The sequence below is a fragment of the Numenius arquata genome, chromosome 14 (assembly GCF_964106895.1).
Source record: "Numenius arquata chromosome 14, bNumArq3.hap1.1, whole genome shotgun sequence".
NCBI lineage: Eukaryota > Metazoa > Chordata > Aves > Charadriiformes > Scolopacidae > Numenius > Numenius arquata.
The window spans coordinates 205,427-225,532 of NC_133589.1; the positions used below are offsets into that span (position 1 = coordinate 205,427).

At 38.8% G+C, this 20,106-nt stretch overlaps 1 protein-coding gene across 2 annotated transcripts; it reads left to right on the forward strand.

The window, feature by feature from the left end:
* Positions 1–221: 221 nt before the first annotated feature.
* On the forward strand, positions 222–18,362 carry LOC141471901 (transmembrane protein 180-like). 2 transcript variants are annotated; one of them, XM_074158634.1, is made up of 9 exons: positions 222–309; positions 2,159–2,369; positions 3,592–3,760; positions 4,506–4,674; positions 5,164–5,240; positions 7,232–7,386; positions 8,869–8,952; positions 9,944–10,087; positions 17,120–18,362. In XM_074158634.1, the coding sequence occupies exons 2-9, from the start codon at positions 2,302–2,304 to the stop codon at positions 17,247–17,249; spliced, it is 996 nt and encodes a 331-aa protein (XP_074014735.1). In that variant the 5' UTR covers positions 222–309; positions 2,159–2,301; the 3' UTR covers positions 17,250–18,362. The 2 variants fall into 2 exon arrangements, with proteins under 2 accessions (XP_074014735.1, XP_074014734.1); XM_074158633.1 differs by lacking the exons at positions 222–309; positions 2,159–2,369 and having other exon boundaries at positions 3,608–3,760; positions 4,506–5,240; positions 17,120–18,263.
* Positions 18,363–20,106: the final 1,744 nt, after the last annotated feature.

Consider the following 20,106-nt stretch of genomic DNA (forward strand, 5'->3'; position numbering starts at 1 on the left):
GTGGCAAGCTGCGGCCGCCCGCCCACCGCCTGCCCGCGATTCAAACACAACGCCCTCACCTCCCCTGCAGAGAGCCAATGGGAAGCCGCCCGCCAGACAGATGGAAAGGAGCCTATGCCAATCACAAAGCGAATTCGAGTCAAGGCGCCAATGAAAGCGAAGAGAAGGTTGGCCCGGGCTCATTGCGCCCGCCCCAGCAGCCGGCTGCGCAGCCTCCAGTCAGAGGAGGTGGGTCGGTGCCTGTGGAAGGGGGCGGTGGCGGGGCTCTTGAAGGGTTAATGGCGGGGAGCGGTTGCGGGGGATATTCCGGTGGGTCTGCGGCGGAGCAGAGCTGGCGCAGCCCGGCGTTGGACAGTGTAGCTGGGCCCCGGGGAGCGCTGAGGGAGGAGACCGGGAGGGGGGGGTTCCGCACCGGCGGGCGCCCAGGTGCGGGCCGCGTCCCCGCTGCCTCCCGCGGAGCCTCGGTGCGGGAGGGGAGGGCGCGCCCCCGCCGCAGCAGCCGCTGTCGCCTCTGAGCGCGGCCGTCCCCGGCACCGCATGGCGGTCACTGCACGCCCTCGCCCCTTGTCCTTACAAGGAGGGAGCCGTGTTCCGTATCTGGGGAGCTGCTGAGGAAAAAGCGTATTGTTTTGCCCAGTTTTAGCAGACGAGCCGCCTCCGAACTTCCAGCGCCTCCCAGCAGCCGGCGGCGCTCGGGCGGCCGCGGCACCTCGGGCTGAGGCGGTGCCGCCGTCCGCCTGCCCCGGGTGCGTCCCCCCAGCGCCGGGCCCGGGCAGCGCTCGGTCTCGGCTCGGCATTAATGTGGTTTAAGTCATGGGAGAAAGATAAGGAAGATACTTGTGACCAGCCAGTTGATCCGGACTGCGGGCATGGGGCTGCCCCGTGGGACCCAGTACACCAGAGCTGGTCACCCTGCCTCGGTCACGATGTGTTGTCCCCAGGGAACCCACTCTTCAGACTCAGGCTCTGGGTCCTTGTAGCGATTGTCATCTAGCTCTGGGAGAAACGCGATAATGGCATCCTGTGTCTCGCTGGTTCAAAAAACCTGTTCTTTTGGCTCATTGGTATTAACGCAGTTGTCACCACTAGAAATTTCTGAAACCAGTTTGCCTTCTGTGAGTCACAAAATGTCACCACCTGTACTTTAACCTACTCAGTGTAAAGGCTGACTATTGAGGGAGAGGGGATGCTCATGCATGATTTCATTGTAGTACAATTAAAAGAGCCCATCTTCTGGGAAAGGAAGTGTGGTACCTCAACTTCTAATTGAGCCTATTTTGTAAACAAGGTGCAGGACCAGAGGTACCAATTAGTGTAAAGAGTTGTGTCAGATCCTGTGTATTATAATTAGTCAAGGCACTAGAGGCCTGTTTGTGCATTGTTAGAAGGTTTTTGTTAAAGAAATTTCAAATTCTTACTTTCAGATTTCTGAAGCTGAGAGGTCCTTTGTTTATTTGTGTGTAGAAAGGAACAGAGTCAAATGTGACTTCAGAAATGACTGTGTGCTGGCAATGTTAGTGTGAAGCTCATTTATTCTTAGTCCTCATGGAATCTGAGGAGAAGGAGAGTCTCCCAATCCTCCATCCGAAGATCCGTGCAGGGGGTTTCAAGATGAAATGTCTAGCTTTCCAAAAGCCCTACCATCTACTACATAAGTCACTTCATTAAGTATATTTGTGAAGGCTTGAACGTGCCCTTTGAAGAAAACGTGACACTTGTCAATAGCATACTTACTGTAGTGACTACTACACAGTGATACCAAACTCATTTTTAGAAATAAACATTTCAAATGGGCTTCTTTTCAATAACCTTATTTTTCATTTTAGGTTTATCAGAAAAAGTTTGTGAAACCAAACTTGTTACAAAAAAGAAAAATTTCATCACCTGAAAATGGAAGTGTCTCTACAGTTGAAGCTCTGTGAAAAATAAACTTGAAAATATACATCACAATCATTCTCAAGTACCTAAAAATTCAGTCATATTCTTACAAGTAAATTGGCTTTAGAAAAAAAACTAACGTGGTTCAAGTTGTTTGTCAGCTTGATTATATTTTTTTCTTACCTGCAGAGAGAAGTTACCTACTCTTTGTGTATTGTTTCTTATTTGAGCATCTTAAATATGTATACAAAAATGCATCCACATTTTATTTGCTCTTCAGGAGTTCATTTTCCATGTTGGGAGTTGGACAAACCACTGTTCCATCCTCTGCCTTGGCCAGGACAGACACTCTTCCAGCCCCTGCCTGATCCGCGGTGCTGCCTGGCGACGAGGACATGACCGTCCTTCCTGTCCAGCCACTCCATGAACCATAGGCAGCTGGAAACAGTCTTGCGTTTCATTTCCGGGTTCTTTCATGGCTTTTTTATGAGGTGATTAGGGAGCTGCTTATAGATCTGCTTATCAAGCTGAACAAGCAAATATTCAAACTAAGTATTTTGATGGATATTCAAAAATTGCATTTAGGGTAAAATTGTTAAGATGCAGAGGAGCAGTGTGGACTATTGACAAAAAGCAGGTTGTAAAGCTCTGGAGACAGTGTGCATAGTAAGGCTGAAATTTGAACGTGAAGTATCACCAAATTAATGGCCGACAGCTTTCTTCAAATAGATATAAAGATGATTAAAGCCTCAGTTAAAAACAGATACCTGGGAGAAGTATTCTTGTATTGAATCAAACCTAGTCAAGAACCATAAAGGTAATCATTATCCAGCTTTAAAGGGTAGAGGTTCCCTGGAGCTAGCTACTTCCATGGGATAGTTTATACCAAACATGCTTAAATTAATTGCTAGATAGATGTAAAAAGTCAGCATCTTAAAAAATTTTTGGCTGAAGATCTCTTTGATATATTAAAGAACCCTATATTCTTGGGCTGAATCTCTGTTATTTGGATGTACTTAAAATGCTGTACATGTTACATGCTAGATTTTATTTACATGCAGTCTTTTATACTATGAAAATGTTTAAACTATTAAAAGGTGTTTTGGTTTATGGTTTCTGTTAATATCTCATTAGTTTCCTAGGTGAAAGTATTGCTTCCATGGCTTGTTAACAATTAACATTTAAAAATACAAGGACAAAACTTGGTATTTGTTCTGAAATAAGTATTCACCTAAGTGCATGCTGCATTTGACATTCATAGCACTGGAATATGTAAGGACGTGTATTGAGTCACTTCATTCCTACCCACTCCAGAATTTTAAAACTATGTAGCTAGCAGGAAAGATGTAAAATATATGCAATGACTTTGAACTCTACACCAAGATTAGTGTTTCCCATAGCAGATTTTTATGTTGAGTCTGTGCACCAGTACAGAAGGGGTTCTTTTAATTTTTTCTCTACCTGCTCCATTGATTTTTAAGCACTGATTATATTTAGAAATGTCACTGACTTCTTAATATTTTGCATCTATTCAGTTTTGTGCTCACTGTCTTATGTAAAATGTGTTTCTCAAAAAAAAAAACAGAGGTAAGAATGGGGAAATTTTCTTCTAAAAATCCATTTCCATGCCTATGAAACAAGCAAATCCATGTCATTTTAATTTGGAAAATTATTTTACCAACTGTTGTAATTCTTTTTTGTAACCTGAGGAAGAAGAGAGTTGTGGAAGATGAAGTTTGTTGGGGGAATTCATCCTAATGCGCTGGCATATTCCATGACTACACTGGGTGCTGGAATGATGAACAGTATCTTTAATTTCTACTACGTTAAGCTTTTCCTAAACCGATACAAAATTTCAGAAGTAGCATTTCATCAAGCGCAGGTATCGTACAATGGAATATTTTGATTACCATGTGCTATGTGTCTGTGCTATCACAACAAAATCTTTTTTTTTTTTTTTTTTACTCATGAATTAATTTTGGATGCATTGCAAATAGTTACACATTAAATTTAGTTAATCCATAAGCAATTGAAGGTACACACAAAGCACATCATTTACAGTCTCTAGACAAAATCTCCAGACTTTAATTGCTGGAAAGATTTTTACCTTCCATAGCATGCAGTAATGTTCTAAACTAATCTTGCACCTCAGCTCCATAGGTTTGACATTAGTGCTTTCCTATGGACTGCTTAAGTACTTAAATACTGCCTTTATTCTGCAAGTCATTATCCACATGAGCAACTCTTGTCATAAATGGTCTCCTGAAAGTAATGGGCCGGCTCATGTTGTGAATGACTTGCTGTGAGTGAAACACCTGGGCTTTGCAAGGTGAAAGCCCAGACAGAGTTGAAGGAGTGAAGTCTTAGAGACAGGTTTATTTCATGTGTAGTTGGGCACCTGTCTACTAAATAATCCTGTTTTTCAAAATGACTATAAACCTCTAAATACCTTTAAGAATTTGGTCTGGAGCCTGTTTTCACCTGAGAAGCTTCTATCTTTCTTTATTCTTTGAATGGAGATTTATTTTAAGTAAATATGGTGTGTATTACTTCTGTGTTTGTATAACTACTGCAGAAAATTCACGCTAATGATAAATTCTGTTGTGTTTCTTTCTTATTTGTCACAGGTTGTATTTATGATATGGAATGCCATTAATGATCCTCTTTTTGGTTATATTCAAGATAACTCCAAATTTGCATGCTGCTCAAGACGCCAGTTCTCAATTTTATATGGAGCTCCTTTATATGCATTAGCCTTTCTGCTTCCTTGGTTTCCTTGGAAACATTATGAAGAAGGTGACTGGCTAAGTGGTCTTCACCTCATCCTTGCGTTATGTGCTTTTGATGGTTTGCTTACGTTTGTGCTTCTCGCGCAGTGTGCGCTCTTTGCAGAGATTTCAACAAGACATGAAAGTAGGCTTCAGCTTATTAAATATAACCAAGTAGCAACATTAATTGGATCAACGAGCATTCTCTTTTGTGGTCTCATATCAGATAATATGGAAAACTTTGCCTATTTTCAGGCTTTCGCTGTTTTGGTTGCAGCATTAGCAACAGCTTGTATGTGTTACACAGGCACATACAGTACAAGTCAATATGAGCAGAGAGAAATTTGCACAGAGAGTTCAAATCTGGAAGGCAGTGATGGAGCTCTCTCCTGGTCCTCTGTCATTTCATTGACCAAGCAGATTATGACAGAGAAAAACTTTTTATTTTTTGTAACTATGAACTTCTTCCAAGTCTTCCACCTAGCCTTCTGCAACAATTTTATGATGATCTTTGCAGATAATCTTATTCCTAAGGATGTCCTTTCTTCCTCAATAAGAAGTATCATGTATGGAGCAAGCTTTATTTGTCCTCAGGTAGGCAGTTACACTTCTTTTATTTCAAAATACAAAAACATGGTGGTTTATTAGTTTTCATTACTTTAAGGTATCCATTTACACTGTTTGTTGAAAAAATGCTGCATCCAGCATAAGCCGTTGGCCATAGTGAGAAACAATTCTATCTCACCAATGCTCTAAAAGCAGAAAGTACCTCTGGATGAGGCTGACCAAATGCAGCGGTAGGGAGAAAGGACAAGCAGGCAGGCTGGTAAAATACCTGTTTAGGGGAATGTGAGACGTGAGTGTGAAAGGAGTGTTTTATATCCTACAGGGTTTGTAATACCTACGGATAAAGCAATGAAAATCATGGTCAAGATAAAAAGTTTGTAAAAACAAAATCTGTAGAATTCTGAATTCTTTTCTCTTTAGTTTTGATTTGTAATACATGATGAAAGAATAATCTCTTCAGGAAGTTTCTCAGATAAACTGCATAAAATTCCAGAAAAAAACCATTAGGTATTAAAAGCATTGTTGAAATATGTGGCATCTCAGTCATGGGAACCGACCAAAACTCGTAATAGCTGCTTTTGGAGAATAATAGTCTCCCATTTATTCTGTTGTTTGCTGTCTTGGTCAGCTACATTTACTGGGGAGAGACACTTTCAAGATCCCAATGAGGGATGGGGGCAGGAGTAATGAACTGGAAAAGAAAAGGGAAAGAGAACCCAAACAAGTAATGTACGAGAACAAGAAAAGCAGCAAAAATATGTCCCACGGAATGTAAACACAGTTGTCTGCAGTGAATAAAAAAATTCTCCTGTTCATTCCCTTCTAACTTCTTTCACTGGATCTTTTAAACTTTTACTGTGTTTACTTGTTAGATTGCTCAAAAACTGCATATCCTGACTTTCGTCATAGGTGCTGGTGTTCAGAATTTCTGAAAATAGGGCTGTTATGTTCATTAAGTTGTAATGTTTTCAGTAAGTAAAATCTAAAAGAAGATATATCAAAGTGCAACTCGAATGCACAGCTCAATTTTAGTTACCATTTTGGCTTTTGAATATATAACATACAAATCCTAAGCGTATCTTCTCTGTTCCATAACTCCTAAATATCTATGACTTCAAATTTTATCCTTACCACAGGTTTAACAGTTTTGTTCTGCAACTCAAACAGTTAGCTGATGAACTTTGGAAGTAAATCGGAAACTGCAGATGTTAAGAAAGCTTAAATAATTTTACACCCAATATATAGCAATTGCTACTGTTGATAAAATCAGTGTAACAGTGTGAAACGAACAATCTTTCAGAAAATGCATCTCTCTCTGCTCCGCAGAGACTCTTTGTCTAGAAGGTCACTGAACTGTAGAGAGTTTGCTGTTAAACAGGGTTTTGTCCCTTTGAGCTCAAGATATAATAAGAGAATTCTCTGGTGGCAATGTCCTGGACTTCACTTACTGGAAAAGCACGCAACCCATGTGAAATAAAGCCCCTGCTTATGAACTCTCCTTCAGTGGCCTGTACTAAACTAGAATTCAGCTTCTCTCTTAGGTTCCTTTTAGTAGCGGGTGTGAAGAATAAAACCTGCCTACAAGGGAGACCTTGTTGCTGGAGCACAGGCAAACAAATCTGAATTTGCATCATTAAGTTAGTATTTTTCTTAGAAATATGCAGTCTTAGAAACATGCAGGTAATAAGGAATTTTCTAAATCATAAGTACTTCCTGCGACAGGGTTATTTCTCAATTATAGAGAGACAAGGTCACAGTGTTTAGAATAACGTGCATTACGCAATACCTTGCTGTTTCTAGCATACACTTTTCTGCAAAATGCCTGAAAACAGCCAGCGGGAGGAGTATCTTTTTTATTTGGATTGAACTTTTTAGAAGGGGTTGGGGGGTTTGTTTTTGTTTCCTTCTTTAATGGGTAGTAACAACTAATGACTAGTTTGTGCTTTATAGGTCTCCTAATGCTGAGATACTGTACTGTATCTTTTCATCATACATGTGTGTATATATTCTCTTTGCAGTGCCTTGTTCTTCTCAGTCATGCTTCGTTGAAGAAGTTTGGTTATTACAGAATCATCCTGTTTTCCTTTTACTTTGAAGGAGTAGCTGCTGCTGTCATGTTTGTTCTAGGGCCAGAACACTATCATCTGTTGGCATTTTATCTCACAACAAATATGTAAGTGAATATGCTTCCCTATTCATAGATACGGCTTAAATAATTCTAACAGTGGACACTTTTAATAGCATGAAGATTTTGCTACTGCTTTTATGGTTTCCTTTTTGTTCTGTTTCACTTTTCAGGAAAGTTAAAACTCCAGTTACATTTCATTTTGTTCTACTTCCACTTTTAATTTCTGCTTAAAAAAAAAACACAAACACCACACCAAAAAAACCCAAAGCAAGCCTAAAAAATGAACAGTAATTAAGGTTTGCAGCCACATGCCTCCAGCCACATACCTGCTTTAACATGCGGTTCAAGGGAAGCAGAACCTCTTCTCATCCACTCCAACACGGAAGATCTCGGTAGAGGAACTCTTCAAAGACTGTTTGCTAGGAAAGCTCAGGCCTCTTTTTGTGTTGCATGAACACTTGTGTTGCAGCGCAAAACAAATTCAAACAAGCATCTGTTAGGTAACCAGCACTGAGTCACTTTTTCACTGGTAGCTGGGTAAGTATGATGCTAAAAGTAGTATTTTCACAGACTTATATTACAATACATGGAAAACCTTATTGAAAAATACACTTGTTCATTTCAGAGTATTGTTACAGCAATTAGGTTTTATTTCTTCTTTTTCTATTTCATTGCTTTCCTTCTGCATGTTCCTTCCTGCCTGCCTTTTCTTAATTTTCTTTTTTCCCCCCGATTTCATTCTTATTTTCAGTATTTCTGTCATGGACTACTGTAACATTGAATTGTATGAGCAATAAATTGAATTTCATTGCCTGCATATTTTAAATGATAAAAGTGTATTTTGATTTCCCTAGGGAAAAATTCTAAGGTACTTAAAGACTGTATGTTCAAAGTGCTAATTGTTCAAAGCCTATTGTAAGTAAAAGCTAATCACACCCAAAATTTAATAAGACATAAAAATCCTAATATGTGAATTCAAAGTTTCAGTTAGCAGTTTAAGAGTTGGCTTTGTGTGTGTGTATGTGTTTAAATGCATAAATATATAAAAAATGTAAATACTTATATAGGAATGCATATAAAATCTTTTTACTATTCTAATTCTCCCACTTTGAAGTTTGTCTTCCATGTATTCCTTCCAGTGATGCTCATGTCCTTTTCAGATTTCAAGAGGGAATTTTCAGTTTCTCTTTTTTCTAAGGTGTTTCTTTTCTCCATGTCATTTTAAATGTAATTTACTGATAATCTCAAGCATGTATGACCTTTTCCACCACTGTCCAGGAAAAAAAGCAAAAAATCCACATCTTTCAGGTTTGCACGTTGATTTCTAATTCTCAATTAAGAACAAATCTAATAATGCTTTCAGAACTGCTGTTTAAACAGCTAAATCAGCATATTTTAAAGGTCTCAGCTTTGTGTGTTTGTGGAAATGTCAGTGTTGGAGTGTATGTGTTAGAATGTCAGTTATGATTTCATTATGAAAGCGTATATAAGAACTATGAAAATCTTCAATATTTTGTCTTTCTTTAGGGTAATTGTACAAGCTTCATTTAGTTTGTTCAATTTGCCTCTGGCAGATATTGTTGATGCAGATTTAATAAAGCACAAGCGGAGGTATGTCCATCTTAACTGTTTTTCTTTAACTATGCTATTTTTTTGCCATGTTACTCTTTCGTAAGTTAAATTATGTCAAAGACAGTAAAAGATCTTGGATCCTTGACACAGAAGTACTTTTTGTAAGAGCAATTTAGCATAAGTAGAGATAAGAACTTGAATAAAGTTTCCTGTGGTTATGTCGGCAGAGAAATTTAAACAGATTATTAGATCATTTCTAGTTTTAATTATGCTATGGTATAAGCCAAGTTTTTTGTGTGTTGATTTTTGTTAGCTTTAATTGAATCACTTTGTAACCATATGCATCTACTGTCGCTTAGGGAATTTTCTGAATAAGGCCTTTCTAACATGGAAAAAGCAGTTAGAAGGCTTTCTCTGTGCTACTTAAAGTACAAATTCCAAAGTCTAACTGGTTGCTGTTATCTCTCTGAAATAAAAATTGATAAAATGTGCTGTGACGTAGCATACTACAACTCATAGATCTTTTGGATTTTTATCAAAGTGCAGCTAACTTCTTGTTGGTTCCATCAATGTTTATATAAGTGCAGATTCAATCCTGGTCACGGTATTAAAGGACTTGCTCCTCAAAGGTGAGAGCTATTGCTTTCATGAAGAAAAAAAAAAGCCTCCTTTTCTGGCCTCATGCGTGTAAAGTCTTACGTTGTAATTAATTCTCCATGCACAGTTCAGTCTAACTTAACTTCAATAATTACTTAACGTGCACAAAGTTGAACGTGAGTGCAAGTCATTTCCAAAGTGGGGCCAAGCTGTATATATACCCCAGCGGTTTATTATCTTTCATTTAAAAAAAAAAATAAATTAAATTTCATTAGGATAGCTGATCTGTTTGCTCAAATGTGTGAACTATAAAGCTAAGTATCATGATAGTTAGCATTTGCGTATTAACAGGATGTTTAAAATTACTATTGTAATCAATATAATAATAAGTTTGTGTTGTGCCTTCGTTTGTTTTTTTCCCTAAATATTTTAGATCGCCACTTTCCTCTATGGTTTTTGGTACAAATGCTTTATTTACCAAGCCTGCCCAATCTTTGGCTCCAATGCTTGTGGTTACAATACTAAATCAATTTGGATATGAGTACCTGAATAATGAAGATGCTCAACCTGATCCAAGGTGAGTTCAAAAGGGATACTTTAAGTCATAGAAATTAATGTGAAATAATTCTGTCATCTAAAAAGCAAATTAATCTGCAATTAGTTTGCATCAACTGCACTTCAAAAATATGAGTGCTTTAAAAATATTTTCTAGTTGTTTTTTGTCTGTGTAGAAATAGAAATGTTTTCTATATTTTTTTAAAGAATAAATCGTTGATTAAACCGTACATGTGAGGATATCAACCTAATTCTGAAAAAAAAGGATACATTTCAGTAGCCGATTATCTCCTGTTCCCTTGCAAATAAGAAAAAAAAAAGTTTGAGATCACCTTATACCTCTTATTAAGATACATGCCGTTCTGGCTTCTGTAAACCTTATCTTGTAAACCTACTTCCTTAGATATATAATCCTAATAGGGTTGCATTAAAGATAGTTGTGTTTGAGAGAAAGCAGCATAATCACTGGAGGGAGGGAATTTGCCTCAAGTAGGAATGTAATTTTGGCTTCGATGCTACTTACTGTTCTGATGCTAATGATCTCATTGCAGTCCCTGGAGACCTTAATACACAGCATAAAGCTGTGCTTGCTCCTTAGCACATTGGAAATGCATGGGCTTTTATAAAAACAAATTAACAGGGAGTCAGTACACTGAAAGGGTCATAGGCTGTTTATTTATGACCAACAAGAGGAAGTGGCAACATAAGGAATAACTGAAGTTGGGGCTAAAAGGCAAAAATCATTCCTGATTAGGATTTGCTTGAGAGAACAACATGAATATCCCAAGTACTACATAGCTCTCCTAAATTTTGAGTAGAAACCTTAAAAAATACATAGAAGAGAAGTGTATATGAACTAAAAATGCCTGGTTATGTGTCACCTAAGGCTAGAAGAATGTTTCATATTTGAGGAACTTTCTAAAAAAATGTATGAGGGAAAGAATGACATAAAAGAACAACAGGTGGTCTTCAGAAAAGCATCCTGACACAAACAAAGAAGTTTGAGGCTATGTGTGAGAACAGTTAATTTTCATGCATTCTGTAGGTAGCCAGCCAGTGAGATGATGTGAAAAGGACATGAACCTCATTATAATGTCAAATAAGATGAGTGGGTTTTGCAGAAGAGCAGTTGGTTGAACTGGATGTGGATATGATAGGGCTGAATATATTCATCTCGATGATTCAGAGAAATTCAGATTTGAAACATAAAAACTGCAGTTCTGATCCCTTTCAATCAGAGAAATGATCCCTTTGTGGATGGATTTTAAATCACAGTAGCTGTAAATCTTTTTTTCCCAGTAAGCAGCCTCTGAACTATAGCAATAATAAATTTCTTGTATGTAGAGTGGAAATACTTTGAATGCTCAATCTCTAAAACCTGTATTTTCACTAGAGTCATGCTGAAATTTGATTTATTCCACTAGGGCAAGGAACAGCATAAAGGAACAAAGCTGAGATCAGTTAATCAAAGAGCACCTGAGATATGCTCTATATTTCTCTTCCCCATCCCTTCAAAAATAATTTCTTCAATGTGAAGCAGCCTGCATGTGTTTTCTGTATATGTACATGTGAGTGTGCATGTCCTTCACTTTGCAAACAGACTACAGTGTGGACACACAGTCCATGAAGACCAGGCTACTTGAGATTGTTTCTAGGGAGTCAGTTTGCCCATGGCAATGTACTCAGACCATTGACTGAGCTAAAATTACTTACACATATTAAAACTCTATTCAGCTGATCTCAGATTTCAGCTGTAGGCAGACAGCTAAAATACAATTGGCTCAGGACACAGTCGTTTGGGGACAAACAGAAACTGAATACAAGAGATTGCTTAAAATATGTTCAATCTGTTTAAAAAAAAAATTAAAAAAAGAATTTCACACATGTGAATTACATATAATGAAGTGTTATGACCCATGCCAATGCAATCTCAGCTCTGTCCCTCCTCCTTCTCCAAAGCTGGCAATATCTGTTAAGTGTTCTGGAAAGCATTTACTTTATTAGGTGTAGTGGTAGGGAATTGTGAAGATGGCACAGAGGACCCTTATTCTGCATTAATAAAATGTTTGGGCCCTGACTAAATGTGTCTTAAGATTTTCCAGCAATGTTGGTTACTGGGAGAAGAGAGAAGATGCAGCCCAAAACCATAAACTATTTGCTGAATTATTTTTTCTTGAACTGAATGTTAAACCATAGCAACAATGGTGGAGCAGCTAAACCTGGAAACCATTTCCAGGCACATTAAGGACAATAAAATCATCAGTAGTAGTCAGCATGACTTCACCAAGGGGAAGTCATGCTCAACCAACTTGATAAGCTTCTACAATGAAACGATTTGCCTGGTAGACAAGGGAAGAGCAGTGGATATTGTCTACCTGGACTTCAGTAAGGTCTTTGACGCTGTGTCCTCCCATAAGATCCTCATAGACAAGCCTTTGATGTATCGGCTGGATGAGCAGACAGTGAGATGGGTTGAAAACTGGCTGAATGGCCAGGCCCAGAGGCTGGTGGTTAGTGGCATGAAGTCTAGTTGGAGGCCAGTATCTAGTAGTGTACCCTAGGGTCTATACTGGATCCAGTCTTGTTTAATATCTTCATTAATGATCTGGATGATGGGGCAGGATGTACCCTCAGGAAGTCTGGTGATGACACAAAACTGGGAGGTGTGGCTTGATGCATCAGAGGGTCATGCTGGTATCCAGAGGGATCTCAACAGGCTGGAGAAATGGGCTGACGGGAACCTCATGAAGTTCAACAGTGATAAGTGCGAAGTCCTTCACCTTGGGAGGAACAGCCCCATGCACCAGTATATGCTGGAGGCTACCCAGCTGCAAAGTAGCTTGGCAGGAAGGGAGCTGGGGGTCCTGGTGGACACCAAACTGAACATGAGCCAGCAATGTGCTCTTGTGGCAAAGGCAGCGAATGGTACCTTGGGCTGCATTAGGCAAAGTGTTGCCAGCAGGTCAAAGGAGGTGATCCTTGCCCTCTGCTCAGCACTGGTGAGGCCACACCTGGAGTGCTGTGTCCAGTGCTGGGCTCCTCAGTAGAAGAGAACCATAGACATACTGGAGAGAACCCAACAAAGGACCACAAGTTTATTAAGGGACTGGAGCATCTCTCCTATGAGGAAAGTCTGAGAGAATTAGGACTGTTCAGCCGGGTGAAGAGAAGGCTCAGGGGGGATCTTTTCAATGTATGTAAATACCTTAAGGAGGGGTGCAAAGAGGATGGATTCAGGCTCTTTCCAGTGGTGCCCAGTCATGGGACCAGAGGCAGTGGGCATAAACTGAAACATGGGAGGATCCCTCTCAACATCAGGAAACACTTATTTGCTGTGAGGGCACCTGAGCAGTGGAACAGGTTACTCCGGGACGTTGTGGACTCTCCATCCTTAGAAATACTCAAAAGCTGTCAAGACAGAGTCCTGGACAGCTGGCTCTATGTGGCCGTGCTCGAGCTGGTGTTTGGAGCAGAGGACCTCCAGGGGTCCCTTCCAACCTCAAACCATTCTGTGATTCTGTGAACAAAGTTCCAGTATGTAATGACAGTGAGAATATGGTGTGTTACAGCTACAGACAGACAGCTGCTTTTTATGTACAGATACTATCTGTCGCATTAGTTTTCTTCCAGTTATTTCACGGATCCTCTTGCAAAGCAAAAGAATCTTAATAAGATGTATCTTATTATCTGTGTTTTGTATGTTAATGTTCTAAGTGAATGGAGACAAGTATTAGCAGACCATCAGTGGTCTCCTTCTTCAGTAGTGTCCAGACACGTCCCTTGTCTTTCCCTCCAGCATCAAAAGTCTGAACATTGGTTTTTGTATTCTCAGCAACTTTCTAGGCTTTTGCTGTAGTAAAACAAATTTGCCAGCAATGAGTTTACAGTTGAAAATTATGGATATAAGCTTTTCTTGTTCACATGGATTTTTGTGTAATATTGTCATTTCATTTCCTCATTCCTCATTTCTTGATATATTGCTTACTCAAGACCACATGGAATGCTGGAGCTCACAAACTTTCTGGGTAACTTCAGCTTACATATACAAAAAGAAAAGGTCATCGCTTACAGGGGAAGGGTGCGTCTTTTTCTCCCCTACTTCATTTATCTTACACATTTGATAGCCCTTTATTAGTAGCATACTGCCTTCAGAAGTTAAAATTCATCAGAAATGAGAAAATGGTTATCACTGAGCAGTGATCCCAGCACCGTATTGGCCCAGGCACCCCAAAGACCCAGACTGTCTTTCTCTTCCTCAGCTGTGAAGCCTTTGAATTGATCACAAACATCACCAACTTCTTACTTACCAGTACCAGCATTTACCTCTGCCTCAATGGTAATACCTTTTTAGTCACAGGGACTTCTTAGGAAGTCTTCTTCCTTAGGAGCAACCAGGCAGCTCTTGGTTTTGCCCCTGGTATCGTAACTCTGAAGTGTGAATTCTGCTGTGAATGGCCCGTCTCCTCCAGAAGTCTTCTTGCTTTTTGATGTGACCTTTTCACACGTGAGACTGGCCGGTGTATTGTACACAATGCCGCATGTGTTACACGTGATTCTGTATACATTAATGTACACATTATACCGCATTCTTAAGGAATGTGGTCACTGCACATCAGTTAAGCATTTTGTAGTGGAAGCTAGCTTAAGTATTTTTTAATATCCTTAAAATTTGAGCAATAGCTTGCAGAATGGAGTGGGGTCCTGGTTTGTTGTTTTTTTTTCTTTTGATCTGTCACCATAGCAAAGCATTACCTGTCCCATATGGCTTGGGTTTTTTTTAATTTTGTTTTGTTTGGGGTTTTTTGGTTTGGTTTGTGTTTTTTAGTTTGGTGTTGGTTTGGGTTTTTTTTTTCCTATGGAAAAGATTCCTAGTTTAACCCCCCCCTCTTCTGGAGAGCCACTGCAACTACAGCTGACTTCTCTGAGAAGTGTGCTTTTCAAATTCCTTCTTCAGAACAAGTTATTTTACGGCAACTCTTCATTATTCATCGGAGGTACTTCAAGCTGTTGATGCTTTCATATTGAATTACTGGACTACATCACATTCTATTCAGAGTGAGATTAGGGCTGTTTAGTGAAAGACTGTATGTTTTATTCCTGCGTGTGCAAAAAATGTAGAAATGGAAATTTCTGACGTTACAAGTTCAGCTCTTATGATGATGAAATCTGAGCTCTCCTCATGATTTATCCCAGTCCCTTAATGAAATATTTTGCCATTCCTTGTTCTGTGTACTCTTGATATTTTTTATAATTCCTGCAGTAACTTAAGGCTTTACAGTACAATAGGTAATATTATTTTCTTAAATCAATATTTTTCCAATGAAACCAAATCAGGACTGCACCAGTATGAGTGATTTGGCAGATGTTCTTTCTTTTTTTGTTCTTCCTGAAGTCCACATATAAATACAGGATAATTTTAGTACTGAAAACTGCAGTCCTCTTTAGAGTGCGGAACAGGCAAAGTACAAGCCTCAGCATCCTGTTACCTGTGTCTTAGTCCCGTTACCATCTTTAGATGGGTGAGCGATTTGCCTGTCGCCTCCCTGCTGACACGCTCACACCCTCACCCACTGGCAGCGGGAGGGGGGTGTGCGATGCGGGGCCTTGTTCACCTCCCGGTGGGCTGGAAATGCAATTGAACAGCGTCCAAATGGAAATTACTGTCTCTGCCAGTAACCACTGGCTGCAGAGCAGTGACCTGCCAGTGAACACTTCCAGTCCTAAATGCAGCTGCCCAAGTGATGAAGTGATTCACTTGTAAGCCTGGGGTTTGTTTTCCTTGTTTTCCTTTTCAGCATCAGCGTGTACATGACTCGAGGCAAATTGTGGTCGTTGTACGAGTGTCTGTGCATTAAGGAATAAATCTGGGCTATGCTGGAGGTTGCAAGCATTTTTCCTGTTAAATGCAGTGAGACAAGAGTTGACTCTTTTTGATTCAGAGAAACTCTTAGGTTTTATTCAAAACCCTCTCAAGTTAATGAGAGGTTTTTTCCACAGATTTCAGATTTTTTGGATCATGTCTATAGCTTTTCCGTGAGTCTCCTATCTCATCCCTGAACGCTAAGGGAGAAAAAACCAGAAAATAACATAAACTGTCTCATGGAGAGAAAGTTCATTTAGGAGCTGTTTCTCAGCTTGAATTGACTTTCCCAATACTTAAGTAATTAGAATCCATTAATTAACAGAATGCCAGTTGATACTGATTCTAGATAATAGATCAATGCCTAAATGTATGCTTTGAGCTGTCAGAAAACATTCTGTTCACAAAAGGGAACTCATTTAACCCCTGTATTTTTTTTTTTCTGATTCGTATTTGCTTATGCTTTTATCTCTTATACCTTAGAGAAGGTTCGGATGAGGAAATACCATGCATCCATGAGAATAAATGAGAATGAGTGTTAATTTCACATGTATTCTTGTCATCATTTATTTTAAAACAAAATTAAATAAGGCTTGATATTTCAAACAGCCCTTTACACCGTGCCTGAATTCTGTGCATTAATCGTGACTTCCATTTAGCACTTAGCAACTATAACACTGTGGTGGATAGCTAGTAGCACAGATTTTAAATTAAATAAAATAATTTTCTATTAAAGTGTTTGCTTCCATTTTCTGCTTTTCTTTCTCTTGCAGATTTTTCAGTCTTACTAAACCCTTTCAGATGCTCTGTTCTATAATTGGATTATATTGCTTAAATTGATTTCTATATTACATGACACAGGTGTGTACTAAAGTGAACAGGATTTCTTAGGTTGCCTACAATGTATTAAAATTAACTCTTTGTGTGCTAATTATCTAATTTCCTCCCAGCTATTATGAAAGGAGCAAACAACATAAAATACATATTTGTATGTAGAATTTGAAAATACAGTTGAAGTACATTCGATATCTGAGATGTTTGTATTCCCTTTATTTGGGATTGATTGTACACAGGCACGTGTACGTGCTGTATATGTGTATATAATGTGAATGCTTTAAAAATAATTTGTTGTGAATTGACCATAAAAGTTAGTCTTCTTCATCTTGAAAGCTGTGTTTTCTTCTTCTTCACCAGTTTGTTTTTAGGTCTTCATGATGCCATGTTCTATTTGATCTGCCTGGTTCCACTCTGCATCGCAGTCATACAGATCCTGGCGTGGACTCCCTTTTCCATCCAGAACAGTCATGTGACAGCTGTACGCTAAATACGTAACCATTGGTCAGTAAATCTGCTGCTGAACGGTACCACAGAAGAGTTAGTATGTTTTAAATGTGAAAAAGCAAAATTGCATTAAATGGACTATGAAACCAAATGCAGTTTGAGGCATTTCAATAAAGTCACATTTTTCGGTCTATACAGACTATAACACAGATCATGCTCAGCCTTAATCCTGAGCCTACACAGTTTTCTCTAGTTCAGTGTTTGCCCGTAATGGGCGTTTGCCTTAATTACCATATGAATTCATTGCTGGTGTATACTGGTTACTGTTAACTCCTTTGAAGAATGGATATAGCAGATCTCAGCCCAGCACCTGGAATTCAGGGGAACTATATTTTCTTAAACTTACCAAAAGGCAGTGGATTAATTTTGCCATCCTGATAAAATGCCAGATCTCTGAAATTAATCTGGAAGAGCCTGGTGGACATCCCTCGTGGATGGCAGGGAGATGAAGAGAAGAACTTTAGATGGTGTCTAGCTGACCAATATCAAGACAAATCTGACAGTTACCACGGGAAGAGCCAAGAGTAATTAACTACCCTGTAAAAGTCTGTGTAAAGCTAATGAAGAAAAAGATTAAAATGCTGTTCAATAAAATGTTCCTAGATACGGAAAAGCTCTGTATGTCCTCGCTGGCTTTCCAAATGGCTCTGGTTGGTGGTAGGTAGATGCAGTTTTCTGGCTTAAAATGGGAAAATTATTTTGGAGGTACGGTATTGTTAGTACTTAGGAGGATGCAAGATGATGACTAGAATAGTGTGGTAAGAGAAACATCGTGTGTGGATGCAGTAGAGTTCAGCGAGATGGACAGATCAAACTCCACCTGCTTACTGGTGTTACGTTGGAAACTCATTTGATGTGCTGACAGTTGAAGCTAATTCCTGAATGATCAAGTTGAAGTTATTTATTTTCTGATTAATTCTTACCAAAATCTTTTCAGTTAAGCTTTTAAATGGATCCTGTGACTTTTATAAAAATAAAGGTTTTTTGATAAAATGTCAGAAACATTGAATCCTCTTATTTCACATGCTGTAATGACAAGATAAATTGGCATGTTTACAATACTCCTGTTTAATAAATACGCTTTTTTCTCCAGTATATCCAGGGTGTAATTCTGTAAAGATAGATAGCTTAAGTATAATACAATCACTTCATTTTTGTTCTTTGTTTTGCCTGGGGAAACGTGATTTTAGAAGCACCTTTGTTAGGGAGAGCCAGTCACTGGGAAGCGCAAGAAGGTGGATTGTGCGTGTCCCAGTTTTGAAGTGCTGAGTCTGCTCATTTCTAAGGCTCCGCATTTATCGTGATGGGTAGCTTGGAAAAGAAAGGAGTATAAGGAGTTGCCCTGCATTTTGGTGGACACGGGCATAATTTAATGATGAGGTTTTTTTTAAATACCTGTGTTGAAAAAAATAGTATTTTGTGCCTCAGTTTTCACATTTGCAGAGTAGAAACGGTGTTGTTTCCTTGTCCTCTTTGGAGGCCAAAGTGCTTTCAAAGCAATGAGTGAAAATGTGGGATGGCGTTGTTAAATATTTAGAAATCCAAACGACCCCTTTGATAGGACTATGAAGATTTATGTTAAAATGTAAGAAGCCAGAAGCGTGATGAAGTTTTAAGTTGCATTATCTGTTTTTTATCTCTGTCATGTCAGAGACACCGTTATTCATCTGGATTGCACATGCTAATACCATTATGTACACATACTAGTGTCACTTGTATTTACACATCCAATGAATATTTACACAAATATCAGAGCAGATATGGGCTGTGTGTTTAGATTCTGAATTTTAAAAGATTTACTGCATGTATGTATGAGTTTTGTGCCTGAAAGGCAGAAGGAGCAAAAGGCGAAGGACAAAGGTCTGGAGGAATTTAAGTTAATGTAATCTTTGATTCATTATATGAAACTGTCTTCTCCCTGACAATTCCTATAGAATGGTAATAAATAACTTAAAATAGTTTTATTTTTCTCTTCTGTTTCTATATATCCTAGATTTCATATGTTCATCCTATCCTCACAGAATATATGTTTTGATAGGTGAAAATGTTATTGTTCCACAAATAGGGTTTCTTAGATGACTGTGTTTATTACTTAGTTCTAATATTAAATTATTAGAACATAGTGTACAACTGGGAGAGTACTGTGCTTATATTAAGGAAAACCAGTAAGTGGATTTGAGTCAAAATTATGCCAAGAATTATTTGAAATGAACAATTTTTTTTTTTTTTCTGGAAAATGTTTGGTAAATATACCATTTTATACGCTGAAATAGAAGCAAGGGGTGTAATGACTGAAGGCATAGTTTGAATCGCCACTATAAATTGCTGCATCTTTACAATTAAGATAGAAAAAGTAAATAGTCGGAGATTTCTAAGCAAGACGGCCTTAAGATATGATAGATTAACTGTGTAGAATAAAGTAGTTTAGAAAACAAATCTGAGAAATACAATACAAATTATTTAATATGTAAAATAGTAATAATCTTGAAAATCTGTTCTTTGTTATCCTCCCATTTGTCTGTCCTATTTCTCTTGCTATAAGGGCAGGGAAAAAGTGTCTCACCCCACCAATAGTCAATCCAAAGGAGGACCGGGAACACTGCTTCAAATCCAGGTGGCAGTCTTACACAACAACAGAGGGTTGGCAGCACCACAGGACTGACATCGCTTATTCCACATTTCTCTGTCACCCACGAAACTTCATTATCCTCTGCTAAACCTACGTGATTGGGTTTGGCCGCAAATCAAGTAAAGGATGATCAAAGGCAAAAGTTCAGTGTCTTGCAACAGCTGGTTTGTCTGTTTTCTCTCCTTATTAGCTAGCGGTATCTGAGCTTGAA

Coding starts and splice junctions, on each gene's coding strand:
- LOC141471901 (XM_074158633.1), top strand. CDS start 3,608: ATGAAGTTTGTTGGGGGAATTCATCCTAATGCGCTGGCATATTCCATG. Junction 7,387..8,868: donor TTTTATCTCACAACAAATAT/GTAAGTGAATAT, acceptor GTCTTTCTTTAG/GGTAATTGTACAAGCTTCAT. Junction 10,088..17,119: donor GATGCTCAACCTGATCCAAG/GTGAGTTCAAAA, acceptor CTTCTTCACCAG/TTTGTTTTTAGGTCTTCATG.